This window comes from Miscanthus floridulus, chromosome 11 (assembly GCF_019320115.1).
Source record: "Miscanthus floridulus cultivar M001 chromosome 11, ASM1932011v1, whole genome shotgun sequence".
Lineage (NCBI taxonomy): Eukaryota > Viridiplantae > Streptophyta > Magnoliopsida > Poales > Poaceae > Miscanthus > Miscanthus floridulus.
In genome coordinates this window covers 32,810,236-32,834,158 of record NC_089590.1, presented here as the reverse complement: position 1 = coordinate 32,834,158, position 23,923 = coordinate 32,810,236, and the positions used below count along the sequence as shown (strand labels likewise).

The window sequence follows — 23,923 nt, the reverse complement described above, 5'->3', positions numbered from 1 at the left end:
AATATTGGAACTAGGCAATTGTCAGTGACAATAATGGATTTGAGGTGAAGAATGCCATTAGGGGACTCTATATTTACTCTAATACATCTTTCTTATTGTCCATAGACTTAGATGTAAATAAGCATGTAATTGTCCTATCAATTTATTGGAATTCCTCCCTCCTTCGCAACAAATATATTTTGACAACGCATTTAGACATTATACATGTTAATATATTTTTTATCAACTTAGTTAAAGTTTGAAAGTTTAACTTAATACAAAACAAAACTGACTTAGAAACAGTGAGAGTAAATATTATTTGTCCCTTAGTTAAGCATACGTTAGTAACAGTTCATAACTATCACTTCTTAAGAGTGGTAAGAAGTTGTAAGAAGATGTAGAGTGGTAGACCTTTGGAAGCACACACAATGATCCCACAAAATCTGCCACATTCATTCTCCAACCTGCTTTGATTGATGTCATCACTAGGCTCAACCCCCGTCTTCCTCGCACCATTCGGCCTGTTCGTTAATTGGTTTCTGGGCTGATAAGCCCGGCTGGTGCTGGTTTGTTATAGGAGGAAAACACTGTTGGCTGGCTAATAAGCTCTGGCTGAAACCAACAAGCGAACAGGCCTCCTTCTCAATCATTGCCCATATCCACATAACCTGACCCTTTTGCTCTTCGGCATCCTTCTTGACCGCCACATTGCCTCATTGTCAGCCTCCACCTCCGATCTTGTGGCTTTGATGAAGCTTTATCACTCCACACCATTCCAACCTCGTGCACTCTTACACCATTCCAATCCAATGCTCTCCTACTACATGGTGTCGTCTCACTGACCACCGCTAGCCACTAGGTTGATTAGCTCTACATCCTTTCATCGAGACTCAATAGCCACAAAATTCTAAAGTTCTAATCTAAATTATAAACCTTGAGGCCAACGTATCGCCACCAAGCACCAAATGCTGAAAAACGGTTGCCTGTCAATATGAATCATTGATTTATCTCTATTATTACTTGGTCTCTGGTTGGATCTTATTCTTATAGTAATTCTAGATAGTGATATAGAATCTAGATTCTAGATTAAAAATCAGATGTGTTTGGATCTTATTTTTATAGTGTTTATTATCATTGCATAATGAGAATCTCCAAATATCAAGATTTAGATAGATATTTGAATTCTAGAATCTCATTATATATGCAAAGTATGTAAATTCATTCTTATTTGTCTAAGAAGATGCTAAGGGATCTTCTTTTCATCCTCGTTATTCGTACTTCATCCACTTCTACGTTTTGGTTTTCCATTTGTTGAATTCCCTAACGCTGTTTCCTTGTATGAAACATGATACACATACAAATACATACTAAGCACATGTCCACTTATATATCTATAAATCCATGCACACACACTACCATATGAATATCTCCAAAAAAGAAAACCTAGGTCCACAATCTTGAAATTGACGAACCATCAAATGTGTCGCGTTATTGACAAGCACATGAGTTAGCATTTAAAAAATATCAAAAAAATCACTTGCGCTGAGTGTGAGACTCAAATCCTTGGAGTATATATAGGTTACACCATAAGAAACCTAACCAACTAAACTATATTCAGGTTTGTTATAATCTTCATGGTAATCTGGAGACTACTAAACTACGTTCAGTTTGCTAATTTGCAATCTTCTTTGTTACAATCTTCGAGGTTAGCCGGAGAAGTGTGCATACGTTTGTGAACTGTGACGGCCGCCGCATCTGCGCGCACACGAATACCCTGCCACCATCTAGCCGCAAATATTCCTAGATCTCTACCATTCTCCCCTGTCCCCTGCTTGCAATCCATAGTCAGTCGTGTTTTCTTTTCCCTAATACATAATCTACTTTTATTCCAGTGGAACATCTCCATGTTCTAATGGGGCCAGCAGTAGTTGAAGCTTTGATCAGGGTTCAGATGAATCATGCAATGCAAGAAACGAATTTTTCTGTAGCGCGTTACGGACGACGGGAACACCCAATCGTGTGATCCTGTGACCGGCGTACTTCCAGCACATGCGCTACTCTGTATTCTGTAGCAGGGGCAATCAAGCTGCAACTGCAAATAGTAACTCAGGAATGTTCATAGCTCGCATGGCAGTAAGGCCACATGTGGAATAAAGCCAGGAGGAGTGAGATACAATTCTAACCCGAAGATTAAGCGGCAGCGTTTCAGAAATTTGTCATTGATTGCGAAATGCATGTAGCAAGCAGTAGGATCAATGTTAGCAACAAAGTATGACGAAAAGGCAAAATGATACAAAACCAGATAGATGCAATATTGCTGAGACATACAAAAACATGATCCATATAATACTTCTTTCAAACATAGAAGGGCACGAGCCAAACATCAAAACCCAATGCTGGAAACTGCAGCAATGTCTAAGAAAAAGCATTTGGGCTCAGAGAGGGACTGCCAGAAATGAGTATTTACAATGCCAAGTCGGGGGGAAAAAACCTCAGTGCATGGAAAAAAACAGGCCAAACAACATAACCCGGTAGATGAAAGAAGCTTGCTATCTGTACTTCCTGCTATAATTGATGAACGCAGAAACACACTCACATATCATCAACTGCCAAGAAAGGGAAATACACCATATGAATGCTGCACAAGGCAACTGAGTACCAGTGGTCCTTCCCTACTGTCCGTTCTCAGGAGGTACGGTTGTCTTGCTCACTATGCCCTTGCTAAAATAGTCTGCAATGACAGAAAAGCCGTCCTTCGAACCCCTCAATTGCCTGAAAAAGAGATCATGGTCCCTAGCGTTTTGTTCTAGCTTCTGCTTTGCCTCCATAACAGATCTACATTCAGGTGCGCATTCTGGGCATTCTTTTTCATTGTCACCAAGGCAGCGAAGGTGGAACGAGTGCATGCACATGAAATGGACAGCAGGCAGATCAAGGGTGAAAGTGCACGCACTACACTTGCTCAGTTGGAAAACCTTCGCGTTTGTCTTGAGATCTTCTATCTCCCTTTTCATCAACTCTGTCTCCCCCTGAAAAAAAAAATGGTATTGTTTCACAGCATGTTCCTTATCTCAATAGACATAGACTCATTCTTACTAGAATTTCAAATATCTGCTCATAAATCATGCTACATCTAAGAAAGGTTATGATGTGCAATCTTTTATACACAAGAAATAGAAAAACATATACTTGTGAGTGTGCTTGTTATAGGAATGTCAATTTATAGACATGATCAATTTGAATTACCAATAGAGCATTAATTCTATTCAAGTGAAACTCTAATGTTGATGTTGACTTCAAGAATTTCATTGCTACTATGGAAACAAAATGTATCAGATATTCTTATTTTAATGCCATACTCCACAGTGAGAGAACTCCCCTGCCTGTCTTGGGAGAGGGGACTACAAAACCCTCTAGGTAGACACAACTTCCTAGTAGCCTAGCACCCTTGTTCGAGCCTAAGTGGGCAGTATATCAACTGGAAGCTCCACCAAACAAGCTATGTTCTACAATATTTGTCCATATTAACCTAACCGCTACTGACATGAGAGTAATTAGCATATTAGAAAAAATGGCAATGTCCTAAAAAAAAAGTATGAACAGTAGCTAATCATGCTATGATGCATGACTAAACAAAAGTGAAAAAAAACTAACACTATCTTAAATAACATTCACAATAGGGCATGGTATGCAAAAGACAACTGTCAAAATTCAGTGACTGGGAGACATGTCCCAATACAAACCCTTTTCCTATCAAAGGAAAACCCAGTTGGTGCATAAATACGGTCAGCTGCCTCCATACATAGGTTCATCACATGTAAAGGGACCTGGTAGTAAACTGAGAATAACTGCTGGATGTTTTGCTGCTACCTCCAGCCTAACTCACGATTTAGGGGTACCCGCGACAGGGGGGTGGGGGGGGGGGGGGGGGGGGGGGGGGGGGGGGCTCAGACAATAATTTAAAGAACTATATCTGAAGTAGTATCATCTCATAACAAGCTTCATATAATTTGTTAAAACAAACAGCTTAACACCAATTTCCCAAGTACAAATTTTAAACTGAGTCTCCTTTGTACTATATCTGAAGTATTACTTTTTTCATCTTCTATCTGTCAACGGACCAAGCAATACTAATGCCTACTCCTAAATATTATTTAAAAAAACTAAGAATAACAGTGGGAAATAGATACTGCAATGACTTTACAAGTTACTAACCTGATACTTATCAATAGATTTTCTATCATCTTCAATTAGCTTTGATTCTTGCTCAAGCTTGCGAGCAATGTAATCTTTGACGACTGAGAGTGTCAAGCATGGGTTTTTTGATAGTGTTTGTAGCACAACGATCGGAGGCACAACATCATCCTTCTCAATGTAGGTCAACACCTCTTTAACTTCTTTAGAGCAATCTTCCCCAAGCTCCCCAAAATACTTCAATAGATCACCCCACAGAGAAGGATCCCCTCCTTGAGACGAGTCCCCCAACTTCTTGCAACATGCAATTAAACCTTGATGATCATGTGCTTGCTTGTAACAACTAATAACCTCTTTGTAAAGTTTTAGTTTCTCATATAGAAAGAGCAACCCATCTTTGAATGCATTAGTATTACAAAGAATGAGAGCAAGATCAACATCATACAAAGGATCTTCCATCTCAGATGTCCAAGCAGACTTGAGTAATGCAAGCCCTTTCCTTCTCCTACCAACAATATTCTTTGCTATTTTAGGATCTTCTTTTCCAAGATCAGCTTTTTCCTTTATTCCTGGCCTATAGCCATTAGCAGTTTCTTTACCTTTTGTTTCTTTGATATAGTGATTCTCATATTCATTTTCTTGAGAGATAGACGGGAAGCTCAAATCATTTGAAATATAGAGCTCCAAAAGGGCGTTATGAATTTCTGTTTGCGCAGGTGAGTCCGTCACTGCTTTGATATAATTTTCCAGAAATTCCATCAGATATTGTGGGCTGTGCACAAATATATTCACAAAGTCCATTGGGGATGGTATCGTAAGCAAGTGCATACTGTTCGAACCTCTTCTCGTCGTAGGATCTCCAACATCTGTACAGAGCCTTAACAGTATTTCAACTGTTTCAGCAGGTCTATGTTCCACAAGAATTTTCCCATATTCTTTTACAGTAAGACCTGCTTGATTTGCCTCGAGGCCAGATATATATTGCAGTGCCTCGTCATATCTACCAAGATCCTCAAGTAAAATCTTCAAGTACAACTCATGCCTCCCAGCCTTTTTTGCCACAAACATAGCATGTTCATGATATCCAGCTGCGCGGCATACTCTTATGGCAGTTTCCACATCAAACTTGATCTCACCAACCCCATCTTCATCTTTGATGAAATGGTTAAGTTTCTCCACATCTTTCAATTTGGTATAGCAGTTCAACAGAAGGGTGGTGTGGTCTTTGGATGCTAACCCTCGATCATGTAACTTCTCTAAATAATTTGTCAGGTTGTAGATGCGCTTTGCATCAAGGAACTTCTGTATAACATACGATGGTTCAAGATGACCAATAGTGTGGATATACTGGGACATAGCCTCATCATATTCCTGTTTTCCATACAGATGGTCACCATACTTCCGCAGCACCTCAGCAGTGGAAGCAGGATCAGCCTGCTGACTTTGTACAAGATTGATTGCAACTGTATAAAGATTTTTCTTGAACAACATATCAAGCTTACTTTCCATGTCTTTCTCTCCAATGCACAGAATCTTTTTGTCCGCCATTATGAGAATAATATAACCCCACTCACATACCAAGTGTGAAACATCCCCCACAGGCATGCTATGTGCAATCAACCGATTCTTAAGATCATAAACATTAAGAGTGCTCTTCTGTGTCCTCTGATCTTCGATAATGCAGAGTAAATAGCCTCGAAACCAACCTACAAACTTTTTCTCACCATCAAATGCCCAGCAAGGGCCTCTACCATCGACTTCATAGAAATATACAGCTTCAGGTCTACCAATAATTAAGTCCTGCTTGGTGAACATCAAATATGTAAGGTTTGCAGTTCAATGAGATAAGCTGAATACAAAATGCAAATGTATGGGAGCAACATAGGCATGACTGTAGTAGTCAAATACATACTAAAAAAAGTTTAATCAGTTTCTCAAACTAAACCAGCTAAGGTTTTCCAAAAAAAATAATGTATACATCATCTTGTGGACAAACCCACTTGGCCGGCATCTGTAATCAATTGGGTAGATATCTGGTGGACTGAGAGTTCCTTCAGTAACAGGCTAGCAGCTTTGCTGAATAACTACAATATACTACAAACCTGTTTGGTCAATGGGCATGCATTACCTCACAAGGGTAGGGTATTACAGGACATAATTTATGGTAAGAAAATTAAACCGCTATGGCGCTACAGCATTTTGTATGTTGCAGTTTGAGCTGATAGTTATGCTACCAAACTAGCCAGACGGTCCCTGTTAACAAAACTTAGTTCAAGTTGTGAACTGCATCCTAATCATGACCCATACTGCTTATAGGATTGAATAAAAGGAAAAAAAGATGAGTGTGCCCAAATCCATCCTTACCATACGGTCACTCATTGCTACAGCATTGGTCTGACAACCAATCTGATCAAGTGTTTGCCTCCTTGGTGGCTGAACATGCAAGCTGAACAAGGTTACAGAGCCAGGAGTTACAGAAAAGAGCTGGTGTGCTTGCCCCTCAACTCGGAAACCAAGACCAGTAATACGCAAACTAGTGCTGCCATCTGCAGCAGCCTCAACTTGCAACTTGAAACGTGTAATACGCTCACGTGCAATGTCACCTTTGATGCAATAAGTGAAACCATTGTCCAGTCCAATGGCAATCAACAGTATGGGTGGTGCTTCTTCTAGAACCATAAATGATGTAATCTGCGAAACACAGCAAATTATGCCAATTACACTTAAATCAGATGTTACAATTCGCGTCATATATATGAATTAGAGTAAATTTCACCAGCGGTCCCTAAACTTGTCCCGAGTTCTCATCTAGGTCCCGGTACTCTCAATTTGCACATCAGGACCCCTAAACTTTATTTAGTGTGTCACCCCGGTCCAAACCCTATCTCCCACTTCTACAGCGCTGATGTGGACTGCCAGCTCTGCCCACGTGTGATTCAAAGTTAGGTGGGGGCAGGATAAAATTTGTAGAAAACCCCTTGACTTCCTCGTTCTCCTCATTCGGTATACCACATCCGTTAGTCTTCAGTTCTTCACCACGTCCAAGCGCAACCACCGCTCCCTTGCTTTTGCTCCAGAGTACGCACACAACCGCATATAATCCGCAGTATCCTCGCCGCGTTCAGTCACCGTGCGTCGTCGTCCTGCAGCTTGTTGACGATGCCTCTGGTGCCCACGATGGTCCCTTTGCAGTTGTCGTCCATGGGCCAGCCCAGTTAGCACGTCCGTGGCGAGCTTTTGCAACTCTGTGTGTAGCTGTGCTGCTTCCTGTACTATGTTGAATAATTCTTGTGCATGGTAGTTAGTTAGCACGTTTAAATATCCATGTCATTTGTTTCAGAATGTATGCATGTGTATAGCTGCAGCTGTTGGCTGTAGGAGAGTAGAGCCGAGACGTGCTTGTGTGTTCACCAGTGCATTGTGTGTGTGCTCTGCGCTGTGGTGCTGATCGCCGGCATCTGGGAGGGACGTCTCTCTCCTGCGAGCATCACACAATACTGCAGTGTGTCGTGCAGATTGCTCACCGTGAACACGGTCTCTGTGATGCTTTGCCGGAGCGCCTTCCCCGTGTTACCCTCCGTGGACACAAGCACCTTCACCGCCTGGAGCACGCACTTCATAGCGCACACCTGCGAGCTGCGACCTGGTCCTGTGCGGGTTCTGGAGGAGAACCGGTGATGCCTCGTACTCGTAGAAGAAGCGGGTCAGCCGTCAGGGATACAAGCTCGTACACGCCCAGCTCGCACTCGTGGCTCAGCTGATGGAGTCGCTTGGATCTGGAGACCTTCCACGTCTACTACGCCGAAGAGCGACGCCTCCATGAACGCCAGGGTGTAGAAGAGCGGTAGCTGGTAAGCTGGAGCGCAGCACGCCGCCCGCACAGTGGGGGTCTGCGCGGCGTGGTGCTGCCACTCCAGCTCGTGGCTGCGGATGAAGATGTGTGCGCCCTCACTGATGAGGTTCACGGTGATGCACCGGAAGTCTGTGATGTTGAGTGCGCTCGCAAATCCGCCGAGGAGCACGGCGATGCCCCAACCCCAAATGAACTGAAGCTTCCCAAGCCTGTTCGCCGCCTTCTCATCATGCCCCAAGCGCGACACCGTTAAGCCATGAACCGCTACCACTGCCCAACGCCACAGCTCGAAGGACGCCGATTCGGCACCTCTGGTGCTGAGTGTTAGAATTAATTATATGCCAACTGTAATCTCTTCTCCCTATGCGCCACCTCTGGCTGATTAGGCCCTTTGGGCTCCCCTCTCTCTCCTATATATATGTGTGTAATCACCCCTGTAATTCTAATCAAGTCTATTGACTATTCTCTAATATGGTATCAGACTAGATTCGCTCCTCTGCTTCCGCTCCTATCGGCGCTCGCCTCGTGCCGCGCCCTCCAATCCCGCGCGCGCCGCTTCGGCCGCAGCGCCCGCCTCCTCCAATCCCGCGCGCGCCGTCCTGGCTGCTGCGCCCATGGCCTCCGGCGTCTCGAGCTCGGGCGCATCCGCCGCGGCCACCGCGGCTAAGTTGCGCGATGAAGCCGCCGCCGCCGCCCAGAAGCTCGAAGACGAAGCTTCCTCCCTCCGCTCCTCCAACGCGAAGCGCAGCCAGGAACTCCAGGCGGAGGCCGACCTCCTCAAGTCCGCCGCTGCGGCCCAGGACCGCGTCCGCGCTGCCGTCGAGGCCCTCCACAAGGAGCGCGCGCAGGCGGACCTCCTCGAACAGCAGGCCGCGGCCCTCCGGGACCGCCTCCGCGCCGAGTCCGCCCGCGACGAGGAGGACCCGCACGACGACGACGACGTCCGCTCCTTCACCACCGAGGCTGCTGCCGTCGCTCACCTCCACAGCCAAGCCGCCGCCGTCCAAAACATCAAGAACCTCATTCCCATCGTTCTTGACCTCAACTCCTCCAACTACTCCAAGTGGCGTGGCTACGTGCTCCTCATCCTCAGTCGTTTCGCCTTGAAGGATCACGTCCTCAGCGACGCCTCCCACCTCTACGATCCGGCGTGGGCGCGCGTGGACTGCGTCGTTCTCTCCTGGCTCTACAACACCGTCTCCGCCGATCTCTTGGACGTCGTCCACGAGCGCGACGGCCTCACTGCTCGGGCAGCATGGCTCGGAATTGAGCAGCAGTTCCTGAACAATCGTGAGTCCCGCGCCATGCTTCTCGACGCCGAGTTCCGCACTCTCTCTCAGGGCGCCCTCTCCATCGATGACTACTGCCGCAAGCTGAAGGGCATGGCCGACGCGCTTGCTGATCTTGGTGAGCCAGTTCAGGACCGCACACTCGTCATGAACGTGCTACGTGGACTGAACGAGCGCTTCCAGTTCATGGCTCAGCTCGTCACTCGCCAGAAGCCGTTCCCGTCGTTCACCGACGTCCGTTCACCGACGTCCGTGCTGACCTGCGCCTGGCCGAGCTAAACATGACTCCTCCATCAGCGCCTCCCTCGGCCCTCGTCGCCTTGAAGCCTACCGCCCCTCCGCAGGCGTCTGCCCCTGTCCTCCCGCGCCCTACTCAGCTGGCCGGGGCGAACGGGGGGGGGGGCCCTGCCAACTACCGCGGCCGACGCCGCCGCGGCCGACACGGTCAGGGCAGCTTCAGCGGCTCCGGCTCGACCCCTGCTTCGACGGGCAGCACGCAGGGCACTGCTCAGTGGCCCTCCTTGCTCAACCCGAGGACCGGGTCCATCCATATGTGGCCCGGCTCCACCCCTGGCGGTCCCCGTGGCCCCTCTCCTCGCGCCGGCGCGCCCCATCAAGCCATGGCAGCTGGTGTGCCACCGACCTTCTACCCTCCGGCTCCTGGGGCGTACTACGCTGCGCCTCCTCAGGCGTACGCAGCGCCCCCTCAGGCGCCTCCTCTGGCCTGGGCACCCTGGAACCCGGAGAACCTCGCCAACGCCTTCAGCACCGTGTCCCTCACCCCACCACCGAGCTCTTCGGAGTGGGTCATCGACTCGGGCGCCTCCTCGCACATTGCTGCAAACCCTGGTATGGTCACCATGTCCCCTACCTCTTCCTTTCCCTCCTCCATCGTTGTTGGAAACGGTGCCACTCTTCCGGTTGTGGGCTCCGGCTACTCAACCCTCCCTGGCCCGTTCCGCCTCAACAACGTTCTTGTTGCTCCTGACATCATCAAAAACCTTTTATCTGTCCGACAATTTACTTCTGATAATCTTGTTTCTGTCGAGTTTGACCCACTTGGTGTCTCTGTGAAGGATCTTCGTACCAGGAACCTCCTCTTTCGCTGTGACAGCTCGGGACCCCTCTACACCTTACAGCTCCCATCGTCACCCTCCGGTTCCTGCGCTCTCGTGGCCACTCCTTCATCGACTACTTGGCACCGCCGTCTCGGTCACCCCGGGTCATCTACCCTCCAGCACCTCGCCAAGTCGTCCTCCATTATCTGCAGCACACCTGGCGATGGCTCCTTATGTCATGCTTGTCAGCTCGGGCGCCATGTTCGCTTGCCTTTTTCTACTTCTTTGTCTAGAGCATCCAATAATTTTTGACTTGATCCATTGTGACTTGTGGACGTCACCGGTTGTTAGTGTATCCGGCTTCAAATATTATCTTGTCCTTATTGATGATTGCTCGCATTTTATTTGGACTTTTCCCCTCAAGCTAAAGTCTGATACTTTCACTACTCTTTCCAATTTTTTCGCCTACGTGCTCACCCAGTTCGGACGCACCATCAAATCTGTGCAATGTGACAATGGCCGTGAGTTTGACAACTCTGCGTCTCGCGCCTTCTTTCTTGCCAAAGGTGTATCTCTCCGCATGTCCTGCCCCTACACCTCGCAACAGAATAGCAAGGCCGAGCGCATGCTTCGCACCGCCAACAACATCACTCGCACACTACTCTTCCAGGCATCTATGCCCCCATCCTACTGGGCCGATGCTCTCGCCACCGCCACCCACCTCATCAACCGCCTCCCCACCAAAACTCTCAACATGAGCACCCCATTCTTCGCCCTCTATGGCACACTCCCTTCTTACCATGATCTCCGGGCCTTTGGGTGCTCCTGCTACCCCAACCTCACCGCCACCACACCCCACAAACTTGCCCCCCGCTCCTCGCTGTGCATGTTTCTGGGGTACTCCCCTGATCACAAGGGCTACAGGTGCCTCGACCTCACCTCCAACCGGGTCATCATATCCCGCCACGTTGTCTTCGATGAAATAACGTTCCCTTTCAGCCTCCGCCGGCCCTCGCCACCTACTCACGAGCTGGATTTCTAACTGTTGACGACCCTCTGCCAGCTACTTTCTCTCCTGCAGGTCCTGTGCTGGGTCTGGGCACCTCGGTGCCCAGGCCGGCCCCTCCTGGCTTCACGGCGCCCCGGCCATCGGGTGTCGTCGTGCCCCCGCGGGCCTCGCCGGCCACCTCGCGCCCTGCACCGGCGCCCACGGCGCCCCCGGTTCAGGCACCCCCGGCGTCCCCTGTCCGGGTACAGCAGGCGCCCCCTGTCCAGGCACAGCTGGCGCCCACGGCGGTGCCCCCTGCACCACAGCAGGCGCCCACGGCGGCGCCCCCTGTTCAGGCGCAGCAGGCACCCACGGCGCCCCCCCCCCCCCCCTCGACTGCCCGCTTCGACAAACCTCCAGTGGTCCACGTCTACACTCGGCGCGCCCCTGCTACAGCCCCTGCGTCCCCCGCCGGAGCGCCTCCTCGCCGCTCCAGCATGGTCCCATCTCCGCCGCGCTATGTCAAGAGTGATCCTCCTCTTCCGCCCGGAGCTGTTCCCATTCCCCCGGTTGCCAATACTCATGGCATGGCAACCCGCGGGAAGACTGGGTACCGGCAGCCTCGACTTGCTATGCACACCGAGGCCCTGTCTCCCCTTCCGCGCTCCTACCGTGATGCTCTCGCCGATCCTCACTGGCGCAGGGCCATGGAAGAACATACTGCCCTCTTGGACAATGACACTTGGGAACTTGTTCCCCAGCCTGCCAAGGCAAATGTGGTCACCGGGAAGTGGATTTTCAAGCACAAGTTTCATGCTGATGGCTCCCTGGACAGGTGTATAAGGCTCGCTGGGTTCTTCGCGGGTTCACTCAGCGTCCCGGCATCGATTACGATGAGACATTCAGCCCCGTTGTGAAGCCCGCTACTGTTCGCACTGTCCTCACCTTGGCTCACTCTCGGGATTGGCCCATCCATCAGCTTGATGTGAAGAACGCATTCCTCCACGGTACCTTGTCAGAGACTGTCTACTACTCCCAACCCACTGGATTTGCTGATTCTGCCTTTCCGGACCATGTCTGCAGACTCCACAAATCCCTCTATGGACTAAAGCAGGCTCCGCGTGCGTGGTACAGCCGGTTTGCCTCCTTCCTACTGTCTCTCGGATTCACTGAAGCAAAGTCAGACACCTCTCTGTTCATATATTGCCGTGGCACGGAGATGGTCTACTTACTTCTCTATGTGGACGACATTGTACTCACTGCCTCCTCCGAGCAGCTCCTCCACTGTGTGATTATGGCTCTGAAGAATGAATTTGCCATGAAGGATCTTGGCCCTCTGCACCACTTTCTCGGCGTGGCAGTTCAGCGCACCAAGGACACTCCTTTCTCAGCGGCAATACATTCTGGACATCCTTGGTCGGCACGGCATGAGTGACTGCAAACCTTGCTCCACTCCGGTTGACACTTGTGCCAAAGTCTCTGCAGATAATGGTCCTCCCGTGGCAGACCCCACCGCCTACCGCAGCCTTGCAGGCGCCCTGCAGTACTTGACTTTCACAAGGCCTGACATTGCCTATGCTGTTCAACAAATCTGCCTTTATATGCATGACCCCCGGGAAGTTCACCTGGTTGCAGCCAAGAGGGTTCTTCGGTACCTTCAGGGCACCGTTGACTATGGTTTGATCATACCCCGTTCTGCACCAACTCAGCTCATTGTGTACACCGACGCTGACTGGGCTGGCTGCCCTGACACTCGCCGCTCCACCTCAGGATATGCTGTCTTCCTCGGTGGCAGCCTTGTCTCTTGGTCATCCAAGCGGCAACCCACGGTCTCTCGGTCCAGCGCCGAGGCCGAATACCGCGCCGTCGCCAACGGAGTCGCCGAAGTCGTGTGGCTACAGCAGCTTCTTCAGGAGCTTCACCACCACCTGAAGACCGCCTCCCTCGTCTACTGCGACAACGTCAGCGCTGTCTACCTCTCCTCCAACCCTGTTCAACATCAGCGCACTAAGCACGTGGAGATCGACCTTCACTTTGTCCGTGAACGGGTGGCCATTGGTGCTGTTCGTGTTCTCTATGTGCCCACCACGTCGCAATTCGCTGATGTCTTCACCAAGGGACTACCCTCCTCCGTCTTCACCGACTTTCGCTCCAATCTGAACGTTCGTTCTACCGACGTTCAGCTTGCAGGGGGATGTTAGAATTAATTATATGCCAACTGTAATCTCTTCTCCCTATGCGCCACCTCTGGCTGATTAGGCCCTTTGGGCTCCCCTCTCTCTCCTATATATATGTGTGTAATCACCCCTGTAATTCTAATCAGGTCTATTGACTATTCTCTAATACTGAGGCCTCCGTCGGGACATCTGGATGCATGCTCGGCTGCACATCAGCAGTTCAGCACCAATGCCCTCTCCTTCGTGAAGATGAACGGGTGTGGGATGCCAAATGAGGAGATTGAGGAAGTCAAGGGGTTTTCTATAAATTTTACCCTGCCCCCACCTAACTTTGAATCGCACGTCATCTGAAACATCCATGCCAGCAGTCCACATCAGCGCTGTAGACGTGGGAGATGGTGTTTGGACCGGGATGACACACTAAACAAAGTTTAGGGACCTTGATGTGCAATTTGAGAGTACCGGGACCTAGATGAGAACTCGGGACAAATTTGAAGACCGCTAGTGAAATTTACTCTATGAATTATTATAACAAGAGATAATATGACATACACAACATGTGGATCAAAATGAAAAAAGAAAGAAAGAGAATTTACCTTCGCTTGAGGAAATTGATCAGTGAAGACCCGCAAAATTTGAACACAGAAAGGAGTTGTTGTACTTGATCCTTCTTCTTGTACTTTATCAAGGTCAAAAACTTTTAGACAGATTGCCGATGACTGCGAAGATGACTGGTCATCGTCTCCAACCGTGACAAGAACATTTCTTTGCTGATCAAACAGACCAATATAAGTTGTTAATTAGGTTCATTATGTAGCTGTAGTTATCACAATAAAACTGTACAGTGTGAATAAATGTTTGACACAGCAGTATGGGGCAATATTTAGATCACAATTAGCAAATGATAAATGGTACTTGTACCCCAACTGAACCGAGTTTTTTCTCCAGAGAGTAGGGAATTTGATAGGCCAGAATAAACAAAATCACTGATCTCAAAAGTTGACAAAATCAACTAATCCAACAAGATTTTTGTCCAATTTCAAGAACGATTTCTGGCATTGCTTACTCAGCCACGATACAAGACTGAGGTGGCCATCGAAGATTGGTAAAACTCGCATGGCTTGTCATACCTAGCATAGCAGCTGATTTTCAAGTAGTAAGAAGAAACAAGTAATTTTTGTTTCTGATGCACCCAATCTAGTGAATTACACATGATCCAGTGTTAGGAACCACTAACTAGTGTTCTAACCAGTAATTTGACGAGAAGTTGCATAAATTTGCGAGGTGGCCGCGAACGCCGCTGCTTCAGATGCGCAACAAGGGTTCTGGGCGTACCTTGAGCTGCTGGAGGAAGAGGACGGAGGAAGCGTAGGCCTGGAAGCCATAGGAGAGGCGGAACCCGCGGTCGAGGAGGCCCACGGTGCCGTCGTCGCACCCCACCGCGACGCGGCCCCGGCCGCCCGAGCAGCAGGTGACGCGGCCCGCGATCTCGGCCGGGACGGCGGCGGCTGACCCCCCGCCGCCGCCGCCTCGGCCGGCTGACTTCTCCTCGAAGAACTCGAACTTGCGCCACTGGTACATGTCGGGCCGACGCGATGCGGCGGATCGGGGCCGGCGCGGCGAGCGGCTTAGACGGGATCGGACTCGGGCTCGGCGGCCGGGTGCAGCGTGCAGGAGGGAGACGAGGCCGATGCGCTAGTAGGACCGGTTGGCTACGCGCGCCGCGTGTGTTGATCGGACCTACTAGATGCGATCGTGCCAGTGGCGCGGCTCCCTGATGCGGACCGCTCGTCGGCTCGGTCGGATCGGGCGACAGTAGAGAGAGACGAAGATTGACGCTAGGGCCGGCCTCGGATGGCGAACCGCAGGGCTATGCCTAGTGTGTAACTTCCGCACTAGGCATGATGTCTGATGGGCTATGCTATTGGGCCTCGGTCAACGGAGTCACAGTCGCGTCGCTGGCCGCTGCTCGTCCACCTGTGTCCGACCCTATCGTATGGGGTTCTGCCTGACTTTTTTACTTTTTAACCTTTTTTGAAAAAATATTTACATTTATACCTTTGAGTGTCTAAATCCCGTTTAGACTCGGAGATCGGCGCCATGGCCTACGGCTCCGTAACGTGTTACCTCGGCGGCATAGGTCATGGCACCGACCTCATGGGGTTAATGTTGACACCGTTTTTTGCACGTGTCAAAATAATCGGAGTGGACTAATCGGCAAGGGGAAAGTTATTGAATACTTTGATAGCCAATGAAAGCCAGTTTGTAAAAATGGTTGCCGATAGCTGGTGATGATCGATGGAAAGGTTGATTTGGACTCGGGCGTTGCCGATGAGGTTGGAAGATTACTGCCGATGAAACAGGGAGTATGCCGATGAAGGAAGACTTGAAGACTACTGCCGGTGAAGCAGGGAGTATGCTGATGAAGAAAGACTTGAAGCCTACTGCCGATGAAATAGGGAGTATGCCGATGGGAAGGAGGACAGTAAGATTTCCATCGTAATTGAGGCGGATAGGGAAATAGATAGGAGTTGATTTCCTTTTCTGTATTTGTTAGGTTATGATTCGTGTAAGAGTCACGTGTTTCCTTAGATATGGGATTGGTGTCCTAGTTGTGTTTGGTTGTGTCTCTTTAGATCAGGGTATAAATATGGAGTAAGGGGCAATGTAATAGAAAATATCAATCAATATCAAAACCAACTTTTACTCCTATTTGCATCTACTTACTTTTCGGCGACTTCGTCAATTTGCATATTTTTCTTTTTTACGAGTTCTTATTGATTCGGCGAGCTGCATCGCTTCAGTGCGACCTTCGACGATTCTCGAGTTCCGCGTGAGCACCTCTTGGTCGCGACTTCCGGGCGTATCGCTGTTGTCAAGACCAAAGTGTTCGTATCTTCATCCTTGTCGATTAGCAGGTCAAATCGACTGGCACGCTTTGGATATCGATTCGGGTATTAGCCCTTTGTGTTTACAGATCACTTTTGCATCAACACATCTTTTGGCACGCTCGGTGGGACCAATCAATCAATATGTTCAATTCCGAGATCGATCCAGGGAACATTATCGCAGTATCAGAAGAAGATCTCAAGGAAGAACAGAGGCAGGCTATGGAAAAGGCTGTAGAAGAATACAAGCAGCTTTGTCTGAGATCGTTTAGCTTGAACAAGAGTGGACAAGTCATCCAGAAGCAAGATTTGCCGTTGCCTCGGCAGGTTACCTTTGACTCCAATCCTGGTAAACTTCAAGAGATGGTTAATTCTGCAGTAAATCATGCTTTGATTAATCATTCCAATGTGCTGTCCAATACTGTTCATAATGCTGTGGTTCGAACTCTCAAAGAAGGACAAGCGGCACCACATTACGTTGGGCCTGCCTATCATCAACCAAAGCCGGCATCTGTCAAAACTCCATCGGCTCCTTCGGCCGTTGTAGGTACAGAAGTTACTTCCCCTCCAGTATTGGCAGGCTCACCTAATATTCAATCTACACCGATACAATCAGATCAGGTGTTACCAGGAGGGCGAGTTCAGCTTAATACAGATCTATCGGCATCAGCTATGTCAGGCCCTGTGTCTCAGAATAACCAGATTCCTACTAATTGGTGGGGATATGGCATGCCTCCAGAGTCATCTGCTTTCAATCCTAGATTACCTCAAGTGTTTGATGCAGCAGGAAGAGCGCCTATATCATCGGCCGTTTCGCCGATGGCTCAAGTGCCTCAATATGCCGCAACTACTTCTGTACAACCAACTCCAGGAGGTTTCCAGATACCTATGATTCAAACATTCAATTCAAGTCCATCGGCGAGCGTACTGCCGATGCAGCAGAAAGCCCCTGTTATGAGTCAAACTGGGGTTCAGTTCATGCCTCAAACCGGTTATAATTATCCAACAATATCAGCAAATTACCAGCCATCGGTAAGTTTTGTACCGATGAGTTCTAATAATGATTGGTCAGGACAGTTACCTGTTCAACATACAGTTCAGCGAAATCAGTAGGTTGCAGGGATTCAACAAGGTCATATGCAAGCTGGTTTCCAGAATCAAGCATCGGCAGCCCAGCCGATGAATCCTTTCCAACAGGCTAATGGACCATAAGTAACGGCAAATATGCCGATTGCTGGAGATCGTGGGCTACAAAGATATGTAGAGGGATGTCAGCAGGCACCTCCTGTAGAAATTCAACCAGTTCGTCAGCAGGAGGCTGATGCTTTTTGGGCCGATAAGATAGCAGAAATTATGAAGGATCAGTTTGGGATAAAGCCCAAAGTCAATACTTATTCTTATCGAACTCCATACCCTCCTGCATACGATTTAATTCCTCTCCCAAATCGGTACAAGGTACCGGATTTCACTAAATTCTCTGGGCAAGATGATACATCAACAATGGAACATGTCAATCGCTTCATTATTCAATGTGGAGAGGCAGCTAACAGAGATGAATTAAGAGTTCGTTTATTTTCATCATCTTTGTCTGGATCAGCATTTACATGGTTCATTTCATTACCACCAAATTCTATTATTACTTGGGTTGATCTAGAAAAACAGTTCCATAAGTATTTCTTTGCTGGAATCCATGAAAAGAAGCTTACCGATTTAGTAAAATTAAGACAGCGTAATGATGAATCGGTAGAGAGCTTTGTACAAAGGCTACGAGATATAAAAAATAAGTGCTACAGCCTGGTGCTGGACGATCGGCAGCTTGCTGATCTGGCTTTCCAAGGGTTATTGCCACATCTTAAGGACAGATATGCTTCTCAGGAGTTTGAAAGCCTCAGTCATCTTGTGCAAAGGATCTCTGATCAAGATACTAGGGTTTTTGAACCTAAAAAGAACTGGAGTAAAAAGGTATCATTTGTTGAAGAAGTAGGAGATTCTGACTCTGATGAAGAACCAGTTATCGGCTTAGCTGAGTGGGTTAAGAATAAAAAGCCGATATCATGTCCCTTTGGTCAAAAAGAGCTAGAAAAGTTTACCTTTGATATTACCAAGGCCGATAAAATATTTGATCTTCTGCTTCAAGAGGGCCAAATTAAGCTGTCACCTAATCATGTGATCCCATCGGCAGAAGAGTTGAAGAAGATTTTGTACTGCAAATGGCACAATGCAACTTCACACAGTACAAATGAGTGCAAGGTATTCAGGCAACAGTTACAATCGGCTATTGAATCTGGGAGAATTAAGTTTGGTACTTCCAAGACCCAGAAGCCGATGAAAATTGATCAACACCCTTTTCCAGCAAATATGTTGGATGCCAAAGGAAAGACCAAGGTATTGACGTCAGAGGCTGCTGAGAAAAACGTGTCAGTAGACCCCCAACATCGGATAACTACCGATGATGCAAAGAGTAAGGGTTTGTTAGGAGAAAGCAGTAGTTCCAAAAATCCTCCTCGACCTGGCATTGTGATTGCTCATCGAAGGCAGCAGGAGGGTTGGCGTCAACGTAATGACCGATATCGGCAACAGCAAGAAATGAGACGTCAGGAAGAGTGGAATCGACATAAAGATCATTGGAGATGTCCGTTCTTCATCCATTGCTGGGAAGAAGGTATTAAGTTGCCAACTGTTGAAAATTGCCCTGAGTGTAATGGTTATTACAGAGTCAATCGTTCAGAAAGGAGGTTTCAACGTGGTAATCAGGGTTTGTCTATCAACGAGCCGATCAGAGGCAGAGCATCAGTGCATGATCGGCTGGGGGGCAGACTTAGTGTACATGAGAGGCTTGGTAAACGCGCTGGATATTTTCTAAGGAATCAAGAGGAGCTTGAGGAGATGGCAAACGCAAGAGTTCCCGATGAGGAAATATTCTACAGAGACCCTAATATACGTCGTGTAGAACCAACTAGGACTTGTTATCAGCCGGTTTGGAAAACCAAGTTTCCTCGATGGTGCCCAGAGGGTCTGACAAAGACGCAGAGAAGGAGGATGCAACGTGAGCGTCAGGAGGATTTATACCAAGAAGAAAATTCCTCCAATGAAAGGCCTGGTCATCAGCAGTGGCAGGTAAAACACAAAAATAAAGGTCCATCGGCAGATGTCAATATGGTATTCATGTTGCCGATGGAGTTTTTGGCACTACCTGATAATGAGGAAGAAGTTGTTCTCTCTGATCAAGTAGCCCAGTTAACACTAGATCCAATGATGGCTGTTTTTGAGAAACCTACCGATGACGAGAGACAGCATCTTAAAGCTTTATTTGTGAAGGGCAGAGTTGATGGGCAGCCTGTGTCTAAGGTACTTATTGATGGAGGGGCTGCGATTAATATTATGCCTTACGTGATGTATCGGAAACTTGGTAAGGGAGATCAAGACTTGACCAAAACCGATATGATGTTGAAAGATTTTGAAGGCAATGTGTCACCAGCTAAAGGGGCAGTGTGCGTTGAATTGACCATCGGCAGCAAAACCTTGCCAACGACGTTCTTTGTTATCAACGACAAGGGTGCATATAATCTGCTTCTAGGGAGGGATTGGATTCATGCTAATTGTTGTGTTCCTTCTACAATGCATCAATGCCTCGTACAGTGGATTGGGGATAAGATTGAGATCGTCCCTGGTGATTCTTCTTATATCATCGCATCGGCAGAATCAGATACTTATGAGCGAACTAAATGCATATCGGGAGAAGCTTGGGAAAAAGAGTTCCTTAGAGTTGCTGATTATGAAATTCCACTGATCCAAGCAGTCGGTTCTGAAGAGGAGTTTTAATGGATAGGTTTGCCGATGATGGAAAATTAGGTCAAGGGTTCACATCGGCAGATGATTTAGTAGAAGTAGATATCGGTGATGGTGATAGGTCGAGGCCTACTTTTATTAGTGCTAAGTTAGATTCCAAGTGTAAGCAGCGAATAACAGATTTGTTAAAAGAATATAAAGATTGTTTTGCTTGGGATTATACTGAGATGCCTGGATTAGACCGATCGATAGTTGAACATCGGTTACCTATCAAATCTGGATTTCGGCCACATCAGCAGCCAGCGCGCCGATGCAACCCTAATGTACTTCCTGACATTAAGGCCGAAATAACTAAATTAATTGAAGCAAAGTTTATTCGGCAATGTCGATACGCAGAGTGGATCTCTAATGTGGTTCCTGTTTATAAGAAAAATGGAAAACTTCGTGTTTGTATTGATTTCAGGAATCTCAACAAAGCCACACCGATGGATGGCTATCCAATGCCGATTGCTGATTTGTTGATTGATGCTGCGGCTGGACATCAAATTATCAGCTTCATGGATGGTAATGCAGGTTACAATCAAATATTCATGGCTGAAGAAGATATTCCCAAGACTGCTTTCAGATGTCCAGGACATGTGGGGTTGTTCGAATGGATAGTCATGACGTTTGGTTTGAAAAATGCCGGTGCTACTTATCAAAGGGCTATGAACTTTATTTTTCATGAGTACATCGGCACATTAGTGGAGATCTACATTGATGATGTAGTGATTAAGTCTGGAGATATCACAGCACATTTAGCCGATCTGCGAAAGATACTGGAGTGCACAAGGAAGCATGGATTGAAGATGAATCCTAATAAATGTGCATTCGGTGTATCGGCAGGACAATTCTTGGGTTTTATGGTGCATCAGCGGGGCATTGAAATCAGTAGGAAGTCTATTGATGCAATTAACAAGGTGATTGCTCCTGCCAATAAAATTAAATTACAATCTTTGATCGGTAAGATTAATTTCATTAGAAGATTCATATCTAATCTGTCGGGTAAGATCAAGGCTTTCAGCCCACTACTTAGATTGAAAGCTGATCAGGAATTTGTATGGGGAGTTGAACAGCAATTAGCCCTTGATGAAATTAAGAAATATTTATCAAATCCTCCAGTGCTAGTTCCACCTCAACATGGGAAGCCTTTCAGGTTATATTTGTCAGCTGATGATGCAGTTATCGGTTCAGCTCTTATTCAAGAATTTGAAGGGAAAGAACGTGTTATTTATTATTTGAGCAGAAGATTAGTGGATGCTGAGACGAGGTATTCGGCTATCGAGAAATTGTGTCTGTGCTTATACTTTTCTTGTATCAAATTAAGGCATTATTTGTTATCTGCCGAATGTACGGTCATATGCAAAGACGATGTGGTCAAGTATATGCTGTCGATGCCGATATTAAGTGGTAGAATCGGCAAGTGGATTTTAGCATTATCAGAATTTGAACTACGCTACAAATCAACTAAGGCAGTTAAAGGGCAAGTGATGGCTGATTTTGTCACTCAGCATTGTAACACGGTGGATTCTCTGGGGATTGCTCCCTGGACACTTTTCTTCGATGGGTCCACATGTGGTGAAGGAGCAGGTATCGGCATTGTGTTAATTTCACCTCAAGGAAAGAAGTATGAGTTTTCGTTGCCGATTGTTGCTACAGCGACAAATAATCAAGCTGAATACCAAGCCTTGATAAAGGGGTTAGAATTGCTGAAGGAGATACGTGCCGATGTTGTTGAAATCTTTGGCGATTCTATGCTAGTTATAAATCAATTAGCTGGAATTTATGAATGCCGAAGTGAAGCTTTGATTTCGTATTATGAAAGATGTTTGCAATTGTTGAAAGGATTTAGAGATTTTCGTCTTGAACATATCTCTCGATTGCATAATGAGGAAGCTAATCGACTAGCTCAGCATGCTTCAGGGTATCAGCCTATTCAGGAAGTGCTAACATCGGCAGTTGATACCGATGACTGGAGGAAAGAGATTGTCGATTATTTAAAGGATCCATGTAGAAAGGTTGAGAGACGTATAAGGTTCCAAGCTACCAAATATGTGCTCCTCGATGATGAATTATATTATCGAACTATAGATGGAGTTTTACTCAGATGTGTTAGCAATGATGAATCGAAAAGCTTGATGGGTGAAATTCATGAAGGAGTATGTGGGGCACATCAATCGGCTTTCAAGATGAAATGGATGATCAGAAGGAATGGGTACTATTGGCCGACTATTCTTGAAGATTGTTTTAAATATTTTAAGGGATGCCAGGGGTGTCAAAAGTTTGGTAATATTCAAAGAGCGCCTGCATCGGCTATGAATCCTATAATCAAACCATGGCCGTTCCGGGGATGGGCTATTGATCTCATTGGTCAGATCTATCCGCCATCGAGTAAAGGACATAAATTTATTCTGGTTGCTACCGATTATTTCACAAAGTGGGTTGAGGCAATTCCTTTGAAGAAGGTGACATCGGTCAATATGATTGATTTTGTGAAAGAGCATATTGTTTACCGATTTGGTATTCCTCAGACTATCACTACCGATCAGGGTACTATGTTTACATCAGGAGAATTTGATGAGTTTGCTGTAGGTATGGGAATTAAAATTTTAAATTCTTCTCCATATTATGCTCAAGCTAATGGTCAAGCTGAGGCTTCTAACAAAGGGATCATCAAACTCATTAAGCGCAAAATTGAAGAAAATCCTAGGAGGTGGCATACAGTATTAAATGAAGCCTTGTGGTCATATCGGATGTCATATCATGGTGCAACCAAAGTAACGCCTTATCAGTTAGTATATGGACACGATGCAGTATTGCCTTGGGAAATTAAGGTTGGCTCTAGACGAATACGTTCTCAAAATCAGCTGACAACCGATGATTATGATACTCTTATGAAGGATGAGTTGGAAGATGTGGCGGGTCATCGGTTAAGGGCTTTAGTTAGTATTGAAGAAAATAAGAAAAGAGTGGCTAGATGGTATGACAAGAAGGTGAAAGTAAAAGAGTTTGCCGATGGAGATCTGGTCTGGAAATTGATTTTACCGATTGGGACTAAAAGTTCAAAGTTTGGAAAGTGGTCTCCTAATTGGGAAGGTCCATATCGGATAAATCAGTCTATTCCTGGTAATGCATATATTTTAGAAACCCTCGAAGGGGTTGTGTTTCTCAGAGCGTTAAATGGAAAATATTTAAAGAAATATTACCCTAGTATCTGGACAGATGCATAAAAGTATAAGTACCGATAACAGTACTATCGGCTAGAATTATGCAAGGGTATCAATGTCTCATAAAGTGCCGATACAATAAATAAGATTACACGTTCAGCAAGGATTGGATAGCTAATATCGCACGCAGGCGAATCTGGTCGGCTTCTTCCATTTCTTTGATATCGTCATCGGCAGCACCTTCCACAGGCTTGAGTTTCTTCTTCATGGCTAAAGCTTTGCGAGCTTGGATATCTCTTTCTTGCTGAAGGGCTTTGACGGCATTGGGTAGCTGGCTTTCTTCTTGTTGAGCATGAGTTAAGGCTGCATCGATTTCTTTCAATTCGGCCAATAGAGCTGCCTTCCTTGCCGATAGATCCAAGATTTTCTGCTTGAGTGCAGCACCCGAAGTCTGCAAGTTGACGATGCCCTTGTGCTTCTCATCAGCGATTTATTTCAGTTG

General features: G+C 46.9%; 1 protein-coding gene across 1 annotated transcript; it reads right to left on the bottom strand.

Moving 5' to 3' along the window:
* Positions 1-2,240: 2,240 nt before the first annotated feature.
* LOC136494764 (vacuolar protein-sorting-associated protein 11 homolog) lies at positions 2,241-15,262 on the bottom strand. Its single transcript, XM_066490938.1, has 5 exons — positions 14,874-15,262; positions 14,135-14,308; positions 6,538-6,864; positions 4,195-5,973; positions 2,241-3,008 (listed from the first exon to the last, which is right to left on the bottom strand). The coding sequence occupies exons 1-5, from the start codon at positions 15,117-15,119 to the stop codon at positions 2,652-2,654; spliced, it is 2,883 nt and encodes a 960-aa protein (XP_066347035.1). The 5' UTR covers positions 15,120-15,262; the 3' UTR covers positions 2,241-2,651.
* Positions 15,263-23,923: the final 8,661 nt, after the last annotated feature.

Coding starts and splice junctions, on each gene's coding strand:
- LOC136494764 (XM_066490938.1), bottom strand. CDS start 15,119: ATGTACCAGTGGCGCAAGTTCGAGTTCTTCGAGGAGAAGTCAGCCGGC. Junction 6,865..14,134: donor ATCAATTTCCTCAAGCGAAG/GTAAATTCTCTT, acceptor TGTGTTTCGCAG/ATTACATCATTTATGGTTCT. Junction 3,009..4,194: donor AATCTATTGATAAGTATCAG/GTTAGTAACTTG, acceptor TTTTTTTTTCAG/GGGGAGACAGAGTTGATGAA.